Source organism: Rattus norvegicus, chromosome X (assembly GCF_036323735.1).
Source record: "Rattus norvegicus strain BN/NHsdMcwi chromosome X, GRCr8, whole genome shotgun sequence".
Classification (NCBI taxonomy): Eukaryota; Metazoa; Chordata; class Mammalia; order Rodentia; family Muridae; genus Rattus; species Rattus norvegicus.
Genome location: NC_086039.1, coordinates 90361206 through 90378134, shown reverse-complemented (window position 1 = coordinate 90378134; position 16929 = coordinate 90361206). Strand labels below are relative to the sequence as shown.

The following is a 16929-nucleotide window of genomic DNA, read 5'->3' as shown; positions in this document are numbered from 1 at the left end:
TAACTTTATCAGGAAATGTTTGATATTGCTTCAACTTAAATCACAGAATTTTGTGGAACATTGGTTGGGGGTTGTACTAAAAATTAAATACTACAAAATTTATTGCTAAGACATTTTATAGATCAATGGATATAGTAGTATAAGCCTTTAAACTCAGCATTTGATAGACTGGTAGTTTTTTGAGAGTTCCAGGTCAGAAAATACTACACAATGAGTTCCAAAGCAGCCAGTGTATAGATCAGCTCTATCCCCTCCTACCAAATAAACAAAAACAAAAGAGAAAAAAAGAAAGGAAGGAAGAATGAAAGAAGGAAAGAAAGGAAGGGAGTAAAAAGGAAGGGAAAAGAAAAAAGACAGGAGAGAACAAAAAGAAAGACGGAAGAAGAGAGAGAGACACCTAGATTGAGAGCCAATGGCTCTAATATTCTTTAAACATGGGTTGGTGCTCACACACTCAATATCTACCCTTTAAGTTGTGTGAGAAATGTTTCAAATTATTCGGTTTTGTTTTGCTCTATGTTATGATAGAGTATAAAATGTATTGAGAAAAGGATGCCAGTTATTTTGTCAAAAAATGCAACCATTCTTTGTCATTTTAATTGATCACCAACGGATGTGTTCATCATCAAACATGCAGGTATTATTGCATAAGAAGAGGTATAATATGGGCCAATGGTGATGAGGTTTCAGGAGTATAAGTCACAGACAACTACTGTGTCAGTAGAGGTCTGAGATACACAGCAAATAAAAAGAGAGAGAGATAGAAAAAAAGGAAAGAAGGAAGAAAGTGGAAGAAAAATATAGGGAAGGGGGAAAAGGAAAGAAGACAGGAGGGAACAAAAGGAAAGAGAGAGAAAGGAAGGGAGAGAGGGAGAGGAAGAGGAAAAGAGAGAAAAGAAAAAACAAAAAGAACAAAGACAATGAATGGTATAGAGAAGGCCCTTAAAATTTGTACTTTCACTCTGATTCCCCTCTTTATTGTTCATTCATGACCTATAGTATTTGAAGAAGAGAGCTTTGTTAACCTACAGACTGGGAAAAGATCTTTATCAATCCTACATCAGATAGAGTGCTAATACCTATAATAAACAAAGAACTCAAGAAGATAAACTACAGAGAACCAAATAACCATATTTAAAAAATGGGGTACAAAACTGCACAAAGAATTCTCAACTGAGGAATATCAAATGGCTGAGAAGCACCTAAAGAAATGTTCAACATCCTTAGTCATCAGTGAAATGCAAATCAAAACAACTCTGAGATTCCACCTCACCTCAGTCAGAATGGCTAAAATCAAAAACTCAGTGAGAGAGGATGCTGACAAGGATGTGGAGAAACAGGAGCAATTGTTCATTGCTGATGGGATTGCAAACTTTTACAACAAATCTTGGCCTTTTACCTACCATGTTACAGGGGCATGTGTTCCACTATATTCATAGTGACCTTATTTGTTGTAGCCCGAAGCTGGAAACAACCTAGATGTCCCACAATTGGATAGTGGATAGAGAAAATGTGGTTCATTTACTCAATAGAATAGTATTCATTTATTAAGAATGAGGACATGCTGGGTTTTAGAAGAAAATGAACTAGAAAATATCATCCTGAATGAAAACACTCAGACTCAAAAGAACATGCATGGTATACACTCACTTAAATTGCACATTAGCCAAAAAGGTACAGAATAAAATCCACAGGACTCAAGAACAGTATCAAGCTGAAGGGCCCAAGTGAGTATGTCTCAATCCCACTTGGGAAGGATAAGAAAGCAATCACGGGTAGGGGTGGGGGGGACACCTGGGTGGAAATGGGAACAGGGAGGGGCAAAAGAGTACATGAGAAGGTATGGGGGAGTGAAGAGGACTGAAGCCCTGAGAGCCAGCAGAACATGGAAAACAGGTATCCGCAGGAGGTAGAAGATGGAGGGAGCCTCTAGAATATATCAGACACCTGGGAAGAAAGATATTCTCAGGACTCAAAGGGAAGGACCTCAGATGAAATACGCTACAGTGGGGAGAGGGAACTTGTAGAGTCCACCTCCATTAGAAAAATAGGACATCAATTGGAGGGATGGGTTTGCCAGCCCACAGTCAAAAACTCTGACCAGAATTTTTAGTCAGAAAGAACTGTAGAGACATAAACTGGGAAAAGCCTGAGGGAAAGGAGGTTCAGTGACAGGCCCAAATTTTGATCCAGCTCAAGGGGAGACCCCAAGGCCTGACACTATTACTGAAGATATGGTGTTTACAAAGAGGAGGCTAGCAGGACTGCACTCAGAGAGACCCAACAAGCAGCTCAAGGAGTCAAATGTACATACTTACATCCAACCAATGTATAAAAGCTGGGGACCACTTGGGTTGAATTAAAAAAAAAAGCTGGAGGAAGCTGAAGGGAAGAGTGACCCCATATGAAGACCAGCATTCTCAACTAATCTGGATCTCCCGAGATCTTTCACTGAGTCACCAACCAGGCAGCATATTCCAGTTGATATAAGGCCCCCAACACATATAGAGCAGAGGACTTCCTGATCTAGCCTTGGTGATGGAAGGTGCACCTAAGCCTTGAGTGATCTGATTCCCCAGGGATTGGGGAGGTGTGTGGTGTGTGGTTGGGATGGGGGACATCTTTTTGAGACAGGGGGTGGAGGTATGGAATGAGGAACAGTCAGTGGGCAGGGAGGAAGGGGTAAAAATTAAAGTTGATTCTAGAAAACTGTTTAGGCTTAAAATGTACTATTATCATTAACAATTACAATGTAATGCAGTTAATTTTGTTCATAGAAGATAATATATAAAACTTTTCCCTGTTAAACTTTACCTTTTTTTCTACAACCTGTACAAAATCTTCTTCCATAAAGCACATGGAAATTGATGACAAACTGGAGCCACATATTTCTCAGATATAAAAGATTCTATAAAATAGGTTAATGATATATAACCAATGTTCCACATTTTTCCTAACCAGAGTCAGAATAAAGTTAAGAAATACATATACTTTTTTTAAAATTCTAAGCTTTCTGATAGATATCCTTTTTTATCGACATGCATATTTCTAAATAAATGACAAAGGTGCTAGTATTAATATCCATCTATGTTCCACGGTAGAAATATTATACTTACTTTATATAAAATATTTTAGAATATTTCTGGCTTCTGTTAACAGAAATATTTTAATCTGTTGTTAAAGTTCACTAGAGAAACATGATTTTAATTATTACTGCTAGACACACTCATAGCTTCCCACCTTGGTCTTTCTAACAATGAAGACAGTGTATTTAAATGGCTACATGACTGATCTTTTATATGCTCACTTATCGTTTAGCCTTCATCAGTATACTAAAAGTATACTAACAGTGTAAAAATATTGCAAATGTGGAATGAAATATAAATATTCAGAGAAGTTTAATGTTCTAAGTTATACTGCTGCAATTCTCTGAGTCAGATTAAGATGATATTAAATAAGGAATTCTAGTAACTGTAAATATCGATTGACATAATATATACAGTTTATTTATTTTTAAAGATGTGAAAAGATTCTCAAAAGTCATTTGTTTCTATGATAGACTCTTCAGTAAGAACATACTAATAAGTAATAATTCATTTTCACTGATGCATTTTGTTTTTTAATATTACATACTAAGACATTTATCTTATGATTAGGATATGACTTTCTTAGGTGTGTTACATAAAATGTCATCATGGAAAGGCATTTTAAATTTTATTGAATTTTAAAGATTATTAGATGTCAAAACTAAACAATAAAAATGTCTAGAAAATAAATCGTTTTCCTTTTTAGGTCTTTACATACTTAAAGTTTCTGCATGCAAAAGTATTTCTATGTTCATACAAACAAATTATGAACAACATTTGTTTTACTAATTCCTTGAGCTAATCCATTGAAAGATATGAATTGCAAATGTGATACAGAAAAACTCAGTATGCAATATTAAAACGTGAAAAAGTACAAAAAGGAGTACTCTTAAAGTGCTACGGATAATAAATATTCTTATTAAAGAGTATTTCTGCTGAACAATGTTGAAACATAGCTTTAATTCCAGCACTTGGGAGGGAGAGGCAGGTGAATCTCAGAATATGAAGCCAACCTGTTATACAAAACAAGTTTCAGCACACCCATCACCTCACAGATATACCCTGTCTCAATAAGCCAAAAAGAAGAAAACAGTAGGGGTTGGGGATTTAGCTCAGTGGTAGAGACCTTGCCTAGCAAGCACAAGGCCTTGGGTTTGGTCCCCAGCTCCGGAAAAAAAAAGAAGAAAACAGTGAGAAAAGAAATATTCCTAATAAACAAAATAATGATGGAAAGAATGAGAAAACAAAAGTGTACACTGCAATGGTTAAATACAAGCAAAAACACACTCTTTGGAGATGATAAACATTTATTACTTTTGTCATTGATGATGCAGAGTATTATACTAATGCAAATTGTAGAAACCCCTATAACTTTCTTTAAAGCATAGCAGATACCCTAAATAGGAACTAGAGTTTTAATTTTCTTTGCAGCCTAATATATTAAATCCTTACCTTCACTGTGTGATTAAAAGACAGGTATTAACATCATTATTTTTAATTTGTGTATTTTAAAGCATGTAGCCTCAAATTATCATTAGTTTTTAAACTTTTCTTGAAGTTATGGTCAGTTATTTACAGTGTTTCCTTGAATCTGGCTTCTTTCAGAATTTCTTATTTCAGTGTTTATAACTTTCAATGAAAAGGAATTTATCTAACTTTCACTTTATAACCAGTCTATTAAGCCTGAAGAAGTTAATAAATTGAGTTTATTCTGGCAAATGGATTTACTAATTTACTGTTATTCACTTGAAATAATAAAATCAACAGGCAACACGACATTTAGAGAAAGAAGTAGATAAATTCCATTGCTTAACTTCATTAAGGAAATAATTTGTTTAAATAATTTAATTTAGTCATGAATTTCTGGATAAATTTGTACTTATTTCTCCATGGAATACTAATTTAAAAGCACTGTGTAAACTCTTGCTTTCTGAAATGAAATGTGTTTGAAATTCTTGGGCACCGATTTCTTAGTTCTTACAATGCTCTTTCTTTCATGCCCATTAGGACAAGCAATCATATTCTATTTCCTAAAGGTCATTATGTTTTAAAAACAGTTCCTGATTGACCTTGAAAATACAAATATTTAACTGCTAACTCTAAGATGAAGATGTTTCTGCATTTCTTTATTTGACTTGAAGATGAGAATGAACAAACCCCTCACTTTCTTAAACTGTTTTAATCTTTTAACGTAAGTCAAAATATTTTGTCTTCCTAATTTGAGAAGCAGGTAGAATGATATCATAGAAAAGAGGTGTTGGATATGTTAGTGTCATTTAAAAATGTTGATTGTCTACAGATTTGCCCATATTCACAGAGGATTCACAGAGCCATTTGGTTTGAGAACTACTTATCACATTGAAAATGTTTTCCTATAATGTAAGCAGCCCAGGCTTTTCTGAGTCTCATGAATAATGTGGTAAAGCAGGTAGTGCTATAATCTTTAATAGATAGTTTTTCCATGATATACTGAAGCAAGAAGCATCACACTGCCACCTACAGACAAGATTACCCTTTTAATAATCAAATTTTCATATCAGCATTAACTTTGTACTGACTACCAAATTTAAAGGATTTCATATTCCTATTTGAATATTATGTGAAATGTGATTGGTTTGTTCCTTCTTAGAAATCAATGTTCTTTATAATCCTATCTCAGGTAAAAAGAATGAGAGTAATAAATTAAAAGGATTACTTAGAATCTTGGATTACTTACAGGTCTGGTATGCACAGACACAGGAGTCTTGAAAGTTGTCACTGGATAGCTGCACTCAGAAACACTGTAGGGATCAGAACTGCTGGAGGAGCACTTGGAGATGGAATCACACCCAACGAAGGTATTATCAAGAGGAAGCTCCTGAATGATGTGGTGCTTTGAGTTTAGGGGTGTTTCAGGCTGGATCTGGAATGCAGGCTGGGGAGAGGCAGATTTGTAGTGTCGAGCCAAATCAGGGCTATCGGGCTTGAAGGTAGTAGGTGTAGTGCCCCAGTTGTATTTGCCCATGGTTTGATCCTCCAGCTCAATAGGAAGATCTAGTGTAACACTGTTTCTCTCATTGTCAGCATCATCTGGCTTTGCTTCTTCAATACTAACAAAATTAAGCAGCAGGTTCTTGGGGGGATGCTTCTTCTTTTTCTTCTTCTTCTTCTTCATCATGATCATCTGTCTGTTTTCTGGGTTTGGAGTAACCCACTCAGAATTCTGTTTGTTTTTCTGAGAAGCCTTAAGGTGTGGTGATTGGCGGCATCTTACTACAGCAGTGATGAAAATAACTAGGACAACAGTTATGGTGCCAGCAACAATGGCAACCATGATCTTGACATAGTCGGTGGTTGGTGAGGATGCACTTGTTGTTTCAGAATTTTGATTTGCAGGTGAGTCAATGCTTTTGCGCACCATTTCATAAATCAGGGTAGTATTGGGCACAGACTCATTTACAAAGAGATTGACATTTACAACATTGAAGAGAGAATCAGGTTGTCCTAAATCTTTAGCCTTGACTATGACTCGATGTAAACCAATATCTGAAACCATGCACTTCTCCTTCAATGTGATGTTGCCTGATATTTGTTCAATCATAAACAGTCCTTTTGTGTTTCCTCCAACAATGCTGTAACGAAGCTCTGCATTCATGCCAGTATCATTGTCAATTGCAAGAACCTTGAAGATGACTGTGCCAGGATCTGTGGATGGTAGAACCCATTCAAAGGAGTAATTGGAAGGAGGGTCAATAAAAATTGGTTTGTTATCATTTACGTCAACCACATTTATGGTTACTTTAGCAGTTGAAGAACGTGATACCCTACCACCATCCTCAGCTTTTACATAGAAAGTATAGGATTCTTGTTTTTCTCTGTCAAATGAAATATTTGGCCTGATGACACCAGACTGTGGATCAATAGTGAATTGATCGTTTACATCTAAGACAGAGAGAGTAACTGCAGAATTCTCCCCATAATCAGGATCAGTCACAGTTATTAGCCCTACTGTGCCATGTTTTGGAAGGTTTTCAGGAACATAGAAGTTATATTCATTATGAGTGAAAATTGGGCTGTTATCATTCTGGTCAAGAACAGTCACGAACACAGTGGCATTGGACATTAAGGGTGGAATTCCATTGTCCTGTGCCAGGACTGTAAAGTAATACTTTTCCTGTTTTTCTCTATCTAGTTTCTTCACTGCAGTCAGGATGCCTGTACGACGATCCAGGTTGAATTCAGGTGGTGCATCAAAACCTAGCAGGTAGTTTATTTCAGCATTGCGTCCACTGTCTGCATCTGTTGCACTGATTTTTGTCAACTGTGCACCAGGAGAGTTATTCTCAGGAACGGAAAGGCTTATGAAAGATTGGGTGAAAACCGGAGCATTGTCATTTTCATCTTTTACTTTGATCAGGAGCATGGATGACTGATTCAAAGGAGGTTTGCCAGCATCAGCGGCCAGTAATTTAATGGCATATTCTCTGGTGGACTCAAAGTCAAGAAATGCAGCTGTCTCCAAGAGAAACTGATTACTGAATACTGGACGTAATCTGAAAGGAACTTCATGATCTGTGAAGCATGTCACCCTACCATTATGTTCAGAATCCTTATCCGTCACAGTTATGAGAGCAATTTTAGTGTTAAGCGGAGCATTCTCTGAAAGGAGCACAGTGCCATTGGTTGGATTGACGATGTATCTTATGTCAATTGATGGTACATTATCATTGATATCTGTAACATTTACCAGCACCATTGCTTTTGCTGGTGTCGATCCACCATCAGTTGCCAAAACCAATAACTTGTGGCTTGGTGATTCTTCCCTATCCAGTGGTTCTTTGACAGTGATAAGCCCGGTAGTGGTGTTAAGATGAAACAGTCTCTTAGCGTTATTGGAGACTAGATTGCTGAAATAAAAGTGAATTCTGGCGTTTTCACCTATATCAGCATCTGTGGCATGGAGTTGTGTCACTGAAGAACCTATAGGAGCATTTTCTGGTATACTGACTTCAATTTCCTTCTCTATGAAGATTGGGCGGTTGTCGTTTGTATCAGCAACACTTACTTGCAAAATAGCTGTACTGGATCTTTGAGGAAAGCCACCATCTTCAACTTTTACTTTCATCACATAGGTATCCTTTTCTTCTCTATCTAATTCCTTTTGAACGATCAGCTGGGGCATCTTTTCTCCTTCTGGTGTTTCAACGACATCAAGACCGAAAACATTTTGACTCTGGAAAACATAGAATTATATAAAATTCAAATTATATTAATATACAATACTACACATATTGTAAATTATAATTAATTTTATGCTAAATATTGTAATGAGGATGATTTCCAATTTCTATAATCCACAAGACAGGAGGAAAGTCTCAGCAACAGATACCAGAATACCTAAGCTCTGCATTTCAACTTGGACTACAGTTAACATTGTGATCAGATGAAGGTTATTAAATTCTTTAATACATTTAATGCATAGCATCTTATGGTACTAAATGTAGTTTATTACATAAATTATTTTTGTTTGATGAAGACATGTATAGAATTTTCAAGACATTGTCCTTGAAACTATATGTGATACAATGAAGCGATTATTGACTATGCTTCTTTCAAAACCCTCACATCTAAACAATACAATTTATGAAGCATTTTAAAATAAAAATAAGCTACCCATTTACATTTTACTCACAGATTTATCTTTGTATAGGAAAGGAAATGTTTTTATATTTTATCTATATAGTGTCAAATTAATAAGCTGAAATTTAATTTTAATACAGCATTTTGAAAAATGTTTTATCAAATTGTGATATATTAATTCTCATAATACTCCTTTTATTAAAAAATGATGTTAGGTAATCTCGGTAACTAGTAATTAATTGCTGTTGATACTCAAATATAATTTTAGGGAGGTTTAAATTCTCAGTGCTTAAAATTGTAACTTTTAATCTTAATGATTCTTAATTCTACTTTTGTCAGTATATCCACTGTGACTACCTAGAGGGTTATGAAATTCTTCTGGGTATGAGAAGTATGTTGGTTGGTAAGTAAAAATATTTGACTAATACAATAATAATGAATAAAGAGAACAACGCCAATGACTTTTAAGGTATTTAAATATGGAATTAATATCAGCAGAATAAAAGAATTACTGAATTCTGAATATAATATGTAAAGCTATATTACAATGTAACATTATTTAAGGAGAGTTATATAAGAAGAAACTACCATTTATTATTGTTTTAAAAGAATAAACATTCCAAAGTTAATGAATTTCAAATACAACTCTGTAATTTAAGACTAATATATAGTGATCAAGCCATGATAATTTAAATGACTAAGCTTCTATAATTATATATTTTCTTCATATATAATTAGGTTTTAGTCTACCTTAATTTCAAATTATGTTCTATTTCAATAAAAATTAAATGAGATTAAAATTTCACAGAATATATTTACTGTATTTGTTTATTTTAAATGAAATTGGATCTTTCATATGGCAAATTTTTGTAATGTCCCTGGAGATAATAAAATATCAGCTGGTGGATATTATATATATTGTTCTCCTGTGTTTTTAATGAGTGAATTATTCAATATGATAATGCAATATTTACATTTTAATTCATTAATATAAGAAACATTCCAAAAATCAGTTTCTATTTATGTGTAATGTTTTGCCTTTTCAACAGCTCTATGCAGTTAATAGTTGCTGGGAAGAATTTTACAAACAACCTATTTATATTGCTGTTATCATATCAAACATACAGTTCAAAAATGTAATATTGCTTTTTAGGTTGTTTGTATTCGTGATTTTGTGTTGTATTGGTTTGCACTCATGAAGGCCAGAATATTCCAATACATCTGAATTTGAATTATCAGACATGGCTGTTGAGAACCAAACTTGAGCCCTCTAATTAAGCATACTTAACTGCTGAGCCACAAAAAAAAAAAAAAAAAAATCTGCGGTAAACATAATGTCCTTCCACCAAATATTTAAATATCTAAGTATGACTTGCCATGTTCTATGTAATGTGACTGGATCTCTAATTTTTAAAGCCTTAATATACTAATGCATGTGAACAGAGGGTAAATATAAAAAGTCTTTGTTTATATGTACATGTGTGAAGATGTAACATGCAAATACATGACTGCATTAACAATAGTTTTCATAAATAAGAATATAAGTTTAAAGGAGAGGTACTATTTCCAAAGACAGAAGGAAAGCGACCAGCCTTTGATTATTTTCTAATTTCAAAGTAATTTTCTCATCTATGTAAACTCAAGAACATTCACTATGTGTATACTTGTCTATTATTGCACGTAACAATATTAAAAGTTTATTAAGAGTAATTCTATGAAATAATTTTCATTTTTCTGATAATGAATGCAAAAGTGTCAATAGCTAATAAAATTATAAAATATTTTGTAAACATTTATTTGTGAAGACAATATGATAATAACTGTTATTTATAAACATTTAAGTGTGAATAAATTATGATAAATATTTGTAATATAGGGCAAAGATATTACTTCTGAAATATTAAAGTTTATATCTCTCAAACAAGCATGTGTTCAACTAAAACATGAACATTAGAGAAAATGAAATGAAATCATTAATATGGCTTTTTAGAGTTAGTTTAAACTACATAAAATTGTTAGTTCTAAATAAAGTTAAAACTATTTTATGGACTAAAAATATCTCCTTTTATACTATTGAACTTTTTTAGTCTATGAGTGATATTTCTTTTTAGATTCAAAAATGGACTTGGAGTAGCAAATCCAAGCCAAACAAACAAAATTCATGGAAAAAAAATAAAATGAGTAACTTGACTGAGAAAAACCAAAAGTTGATCTGGAAGTGAGGAGGCATATTTAAGCTTTTGAAAATGCCTACCCCAGAGGTTGGGGATTTAGCTCAGTGGTAGAGCTCTCGCCTAGCAAGTGCAAGGCCCTGAGTTCGGTCCCCAACTCCAAAAAAAAAAAAAAAAAATGCCTACCCTGGTAAATGCTAATATTTTTACATGCATATGCATAACAGCACTACATTTTTATTGGAATATAACACAGTACTTTCAATATCATAAATCTTGTACGATTGCTCAGAAAACACATACAATACTGATAAATAGTTAAAATACATCTAGGAAATTGGATTCTCATTTACTAAATGTGTAGATTAAGGAAAAGGGGTGTCAAAACTAAAAATTACTTCCTCAGCTTTTGCTACTGAAAATTTATTAAAACAAGAACCTGAATTTAAAGGTTGTTTCTTTTTTGTCTTATAACTATTGGTGCATATACAGGTATAAGATGGCATTTAGGTTACAGATGTTAGAAATAGATAAATCTCAGAGACATGGCTATTTCAGAAGAGTGCAGGAATATACTCAATAGAAGTTACTATAATGAATTTGCTTTCATTCTACCAAAATTGTCTTGTTTTGCTGCATAAGCTGAGTAAAAATCTATTAGAAAGAATAAGAAAAAAGATTTATATATTCAGTAGTGTTGTCATTTATATTCTCTGCACTATTTCTAGAGCTTTTGCTTTACCATTCATTTGTAGCACTATCACTATCACAGAAAATACAACACAATGAATTATAAGCAAAGTAGTTTGAACTGTTTTGTCACATCTATATCAATAATCCAGAAGCCACAACCTTTCCGCCATTACAAGTACAGTTGAGAAATGAGAATAATATATAAGAAAACAAACCATTTTTTTCTAAAATAAATTTGAGCTAAATATTTATAGTAATATCATTAATATTAATGAAGTCATATAGAACTTAACAGATTCTATATGTTCATTCCAGTACCTGTGTTTAGCAAAGTCCGTTTTGAACAAAATATTCACATAACATTATTATTCATCCTTTTGGCTTTAGTATTATTACAAAGCAAAATTATTTTCACTGCACTAAACCTTTATTTTAAAATTAATCATTAGTAATTTTCATAGTGGCAATTTAGAAGTGATTACATATTTTTAAAAAGTGCTTGGGGTTGAGGATTTAGCTCAGTGGTAGAGCGCTTGCCTAGGAAGCGCAAGGCCCTGGGTTCGGTCCCCAGCTCCGAAAAAAAAAAAAAAAGAACCAAAAAAAAAGTGCTTAATAATTGGAAGATTTTTATTAATTCTGTCTTTTTATGGCTGTGTAACTCTGCTTATTATATTAGGCCAAAAACATTGCATGTTGTTCATAAGGTATTTTCACAGTAAAAGGTTTTCATGTATTAACAGCTACACAATGCTACCACTGGAATGATGATTTCATTGAAGATAACATATAGTGATTATTGTTGCCTGACAACACATTAACAAATTACTTTCATTGGGTTCCTCTTAATTCATTTGTTTCTCTTCTTTCATTTCTTTTGGTTTTGTCTATTCTTCACTTAACTGGGGAATGTAGATATTTACTTACAGAAAAACTGTATACCTAGGAATTTTGTTGCTTGTATCTATCTATATACAGAATTTGGGATCCTGAGATAGGATTTTGATTTCCAAGGAAGGCTAGGCCACATATTGAGTTTCAGGACAACAAAAAAAAAAAAAAAGAAGAAGAAAAGAAAAATATGAAAGGCACAAAATGTGAGATACAGAAAAGTGACTCATCTCCCAAAAAGAACGTGACAATATTTGATGAGCATATTTGCTTATTCCAAATTCTGATTCTTTCTTACATGTTTTGCTTCTGTTTCTTCCATTTTTCTGTGACCCTTGAATTTCGAAGATTTACAGAATTTAAGGATTCTTACATATCTGAAATAAATCTTATGTAAATATTTGATACACAAATTAGAAAAGAATGAGAGATTTTATTTTTAAATTTTATTTGAAGGTATTTTAAGGAATAGAACTTCAAATTTGTAATTTTAATCCCTAGATACTTTAATTGAATGAAATGTGATTCCTAATTGCTGTTAATCAGCTCTTTTTTCCCTTTTATTGGCTATTTTCTTTAGTTACAGTTCAAATGTTATCCCTTTTCCTGGTTTCCCCTCCAGTAAGGTAATTCCCTATCACACACCCCCTCCCCCTGCTTCTATGAGAGTGCTCCCTCTACCACTCATCCCTTTTTGGCTCCCTGCCCTAGCATTCCCCTATACTGGGGCATCAAGCCTTCACAGAACCAAGGGTTTCTCCTCCTACTGATGCCAAACAATGCCATTCTCTGCTACATATATAGCTGGAGCCGTGGGACACTCCAGGTGTACTCATTGGTTGGTGGTTTAGTCCCTGAGAGCTCTGAGATGTCTGGTTGGTCAATATTATTGTTCTTCCTATGGGGTTGTTCCTTCAGTTCTTTCTCTAACTCCTCCATTGGGGTCCCTGTGATCAGTCCAATGGTTAGATGTGAGCATCTGTATTTGTCAGGTTCTTTTATGATTGGGTTACCTCACTCAGGATGATATTTTATACTTCAATCCATTTGCCTACGAATTTCAGAAAGTCATTGTTTTTTAATAAATGAGCAGTGCTCCATTTTGTAAATGTAGCACAATTTCTGTATCCATTCCACTGCTGAAGGACATCCGGGTTCTTTCCAGCTTCTGGCTATTTCTTCTCTTGCTAAAAAGTCAGATGAGCAGAATTTACAAAATAGCAGAAGCAAAATATATAAAATCACTGAACACTTATATTTGAAAGTCCTTTAAGTATGACCTAGTGTTCCTGCTCCAGAAAGGATGTTAAGACACATGGAAAGTATGTGACTTTCTTGTGACCATATGATGAACTTATTGTGCAGCCAAATTTGAACACCAAGGATCAAGAATTCCAGTAAAATGGTTTCTAAGTAAACTAAGAGCTATTTTTCAAAAGGAAGGTTTTTTGGATCCAGACAAAACCTCTGTTATATGGAACACTTAGCATGGGGTGAATGCCTGATAAATGTCGTTGAAAATAGGACACAGTGTGTGTGTGTGTGTGTGTGTCTGTGTCTGTGTATGTGTGTGTGAGTGTGTGTATGTGTGTGTGAGTGTCTGTGTATGTGTGTGTGTGAGTGTCTGTGTATGTGTGAGTGTCTGTGTATATGTGTGAGTGTGTGTCTGTGTATGTGTGAGTGTGTGTATGTGTGTGTGAGTGTCTGTGTATGTGTGTGTGTGTCTGTGTATGTGTGTGTGAGTGTGTGTATGTGTGTGTGAGTGTCTGTGTATGTGTGTGTGTGTGAGTGTCTGTGTATGTGTGAGTGTCTGTGTATATGTGTGAGTGTGTGTGTCTGTGTATGTGTGAGTGTGTGTATGTGTGTGTGTGAGTGTCTGTGTATGTGTGTGTGTGTGAGTGTCTGTGTATGTGTGTGTGTGAGTGTCTGTGTATATGTGTGTGTGTGTGTGTATGTGTGGTGTATGTTTATTTTCTTATAGTTTGATGTACTTTTTGGAGGGCAGTTTATTGCTTTAACTTATTTTTGTGGTTTATATATGTGTGGGGGGTACTGTGAGTTTGTTTGTATGTATGCTTGTTTAAGAAAGAATTGTAAGTTAATAGGTAAGGATGGGAGAGTAGCTGGAATGACTTGAGAAAAAGAAGATGATCAAAATATATTTAAATTGAGAAAAATTTTCAGTGAGTGCATACCTGATAAGTGGATATTAAACAAAAAGTACAGAATACCTAGGTTAAAACCTACAGACCATAAGAAGTGTAACAAGCAGAAATGCTCAAGTGAGGAGGTTTCAACCACACTTAGAAGTGGGAAGGAAATTATAACAGGAGGAAGAGGGAGAGAAGACCCTGGGTGGGAGAAGGGAGGAGAGAAAAAGGCAGACACAATCAGATTGGGAGAGGGCAGAGAAGTCCAGAGGGCCAAAAGAATAAATGAAAATAAGCAACATCAGGGAACTGGAAGTGAGTGGACACTTTAGCCAGGAAGTGAGACACTCTCAGGATTTATTTGGGTGACATTAGTCAAAATGCTCAACATTAGGGAAAGGGAACTCTGAAGGATCCACCTCCACTAGATAGACAGGGCCTCTAGTAGAGGGGGACTGGGTTACTAAACCATAGACAAAATTCCTGACCCAGGATTGATCCTGTCTAAAGAACTACAGGGACAAAAATGGAAGAAAGGATGTCCAATGATCTGCTCAACTTGTGATCTATCTCACAGGGGAGGGGAACACCAAAGCTTGACACTACTATGCAATGTTGCACTTATAGGCCGAAGCCTGCCATGGTTGTCCTCAAAGAGGCCCAGAAAGCAGCTGACTGAGACAGAAGCAGATACTTACACCAAACAATTGAACTTAAGTTGGGGATCCCTATCATTGAATTAGGGAAAGGATTGAATAAGCTCTATGGGAGAGAGACCTCATAGAAAGACCAGCAGTGTCAACTACCTCAGACCCCAGGGAGCTCCTAGAGACTGAATCATGAACCAGATATATACGGGGGCTGGTCTGAGGCCTTTGGCATATATGGAGCAGAGGTCTACCTGTTCTGGGCTCAGTGGGAGATGCACTTAATCCTTGAGAGCCTTGATGCCCTAGGCAAGGGGGAGGTCCAGTAACTGGTGACAATGAGAGCATCCTCTCTCAGGGGCAAAGAGGGAGATGGAGGCTTCAAAAGAACTGTGGGAGAGGGGACAAAATGTGGAGCAGAGACAGAATAAAAGGCCATCCAGATACTCACCACCTGGGGATCTATCCCATATACAGTCACCAAACCCAGACACTATTGCATATGCCAAGAAGTGCATGCTGAAAGGCAACTGATAAAGTTGGCTCCTAAGAGGCTGTGCCAGAGCTGATAAATACAGAAGCAGATGCTCACAGCCAAGCATTGGACTGAGAATAGGATCCCCAGTGGAGGAGTTCGAGAAAGAACTGAAGGTGCTGAAGGTGCTTGCAACTCAATAAGGAAGAATAACAATATTAAACAACTAGACACCCCAGAGCTCCCAGGGACTAAACCACCAACCAAAGAGTACACATGGAGCCACCAATGGCTCCAGCCACATAGGTAGCATTAGATGGTCTTGTCAGGCATCAATGGAAGGAGAAGCCCTTGGTCCTGTGAAAGCTAGATGTTTAGGTGTTTTAAAACAATGGCATGATATGAAAAAATATCTCCAGTAGTCTAGAAGCATAGCTACTATTTATGTTTATAGAACCATACATGCATTAAATGAACTGTAAGTTGTTTTGGAGCTACTGTCTTCACCAATGAGATCTTCTTGTGAGGTTGTGAAGAGCAGCCTACAGTCTTCACAAATGCCTGAGCTCTTTGGGTATTCCAATGTGACATAACCCAGTTCATCTACTGAACATTTCGTTTGGTGACAAGAGATGTCCAGTTGGGACTCTGTCTCCTCCATTATTTGGTGTCTTCATTTAGATCATCTTCATCTATCTATATATGTATATATTTGTTCCGTATAACTTTTCATAGTACCCCTCAAATGTCCTTTATTTTAGCTATCTCTTCTCATATTCCTCCCTCTATCCTCTTCCTGCCCCTCCTTACTTGATTCTCTATTTTTAGGCCCTCCCAAAATTCATCCATAATTATCTATTCTATTTTCCTTTCTTAAGGAAGAGGAAAAGTTGAGGATAAGCATATCTTCTCTGACTGTCTCCAATGTGAGCATGGCATTGTTTTGGTCATCTAGAATACATGGCATGGAAGTCATGGCAACAAAATAAGTAGAATCATACAGTGACTGTTATGCTCCATTGTAATACATAAGGAGTGTCTGTGCCACTGGAACCTCATCTTTTTTCCACCCATCTTAGAGATACACATGATCTTAAGATGTGCTAAAGCCCAAAACAGATGAGAGATGAACTAAGGTGGAGTTCTGTTACTCACTTCCATGAAATTGTCAGATTAAATTATGGGATCTTTTGGTGATAC

General features: G+C 35.4%; 1 protein-coding gene across 4 annotated transcripts in view; it reads right to left on the bottom strand.

Moving 5' to 3' along the window:
* Nucleotides 1-16929, bottom strand: part of Pcdh11x (protocadherin 11 X-linked) — a 695481-nt gene that overhangs the window by 596537 nt on the left and 82015 nt on the right. For all 4 annotated transcript variants that reach the window (XM_039099733.2, XM_039099735.2, XM_039099734.2 and 1 more), the window contains exon 3: nucleotides 5803-8298. In XM_039099733.2, coding sequence (XP_038955661.1) covers nucleotides 5803-8298 — 2496 coding nt within the window. The remainder of the gene's footprint in view (nucleotides 1-5802; nucleotides 8299-16929) is intronic.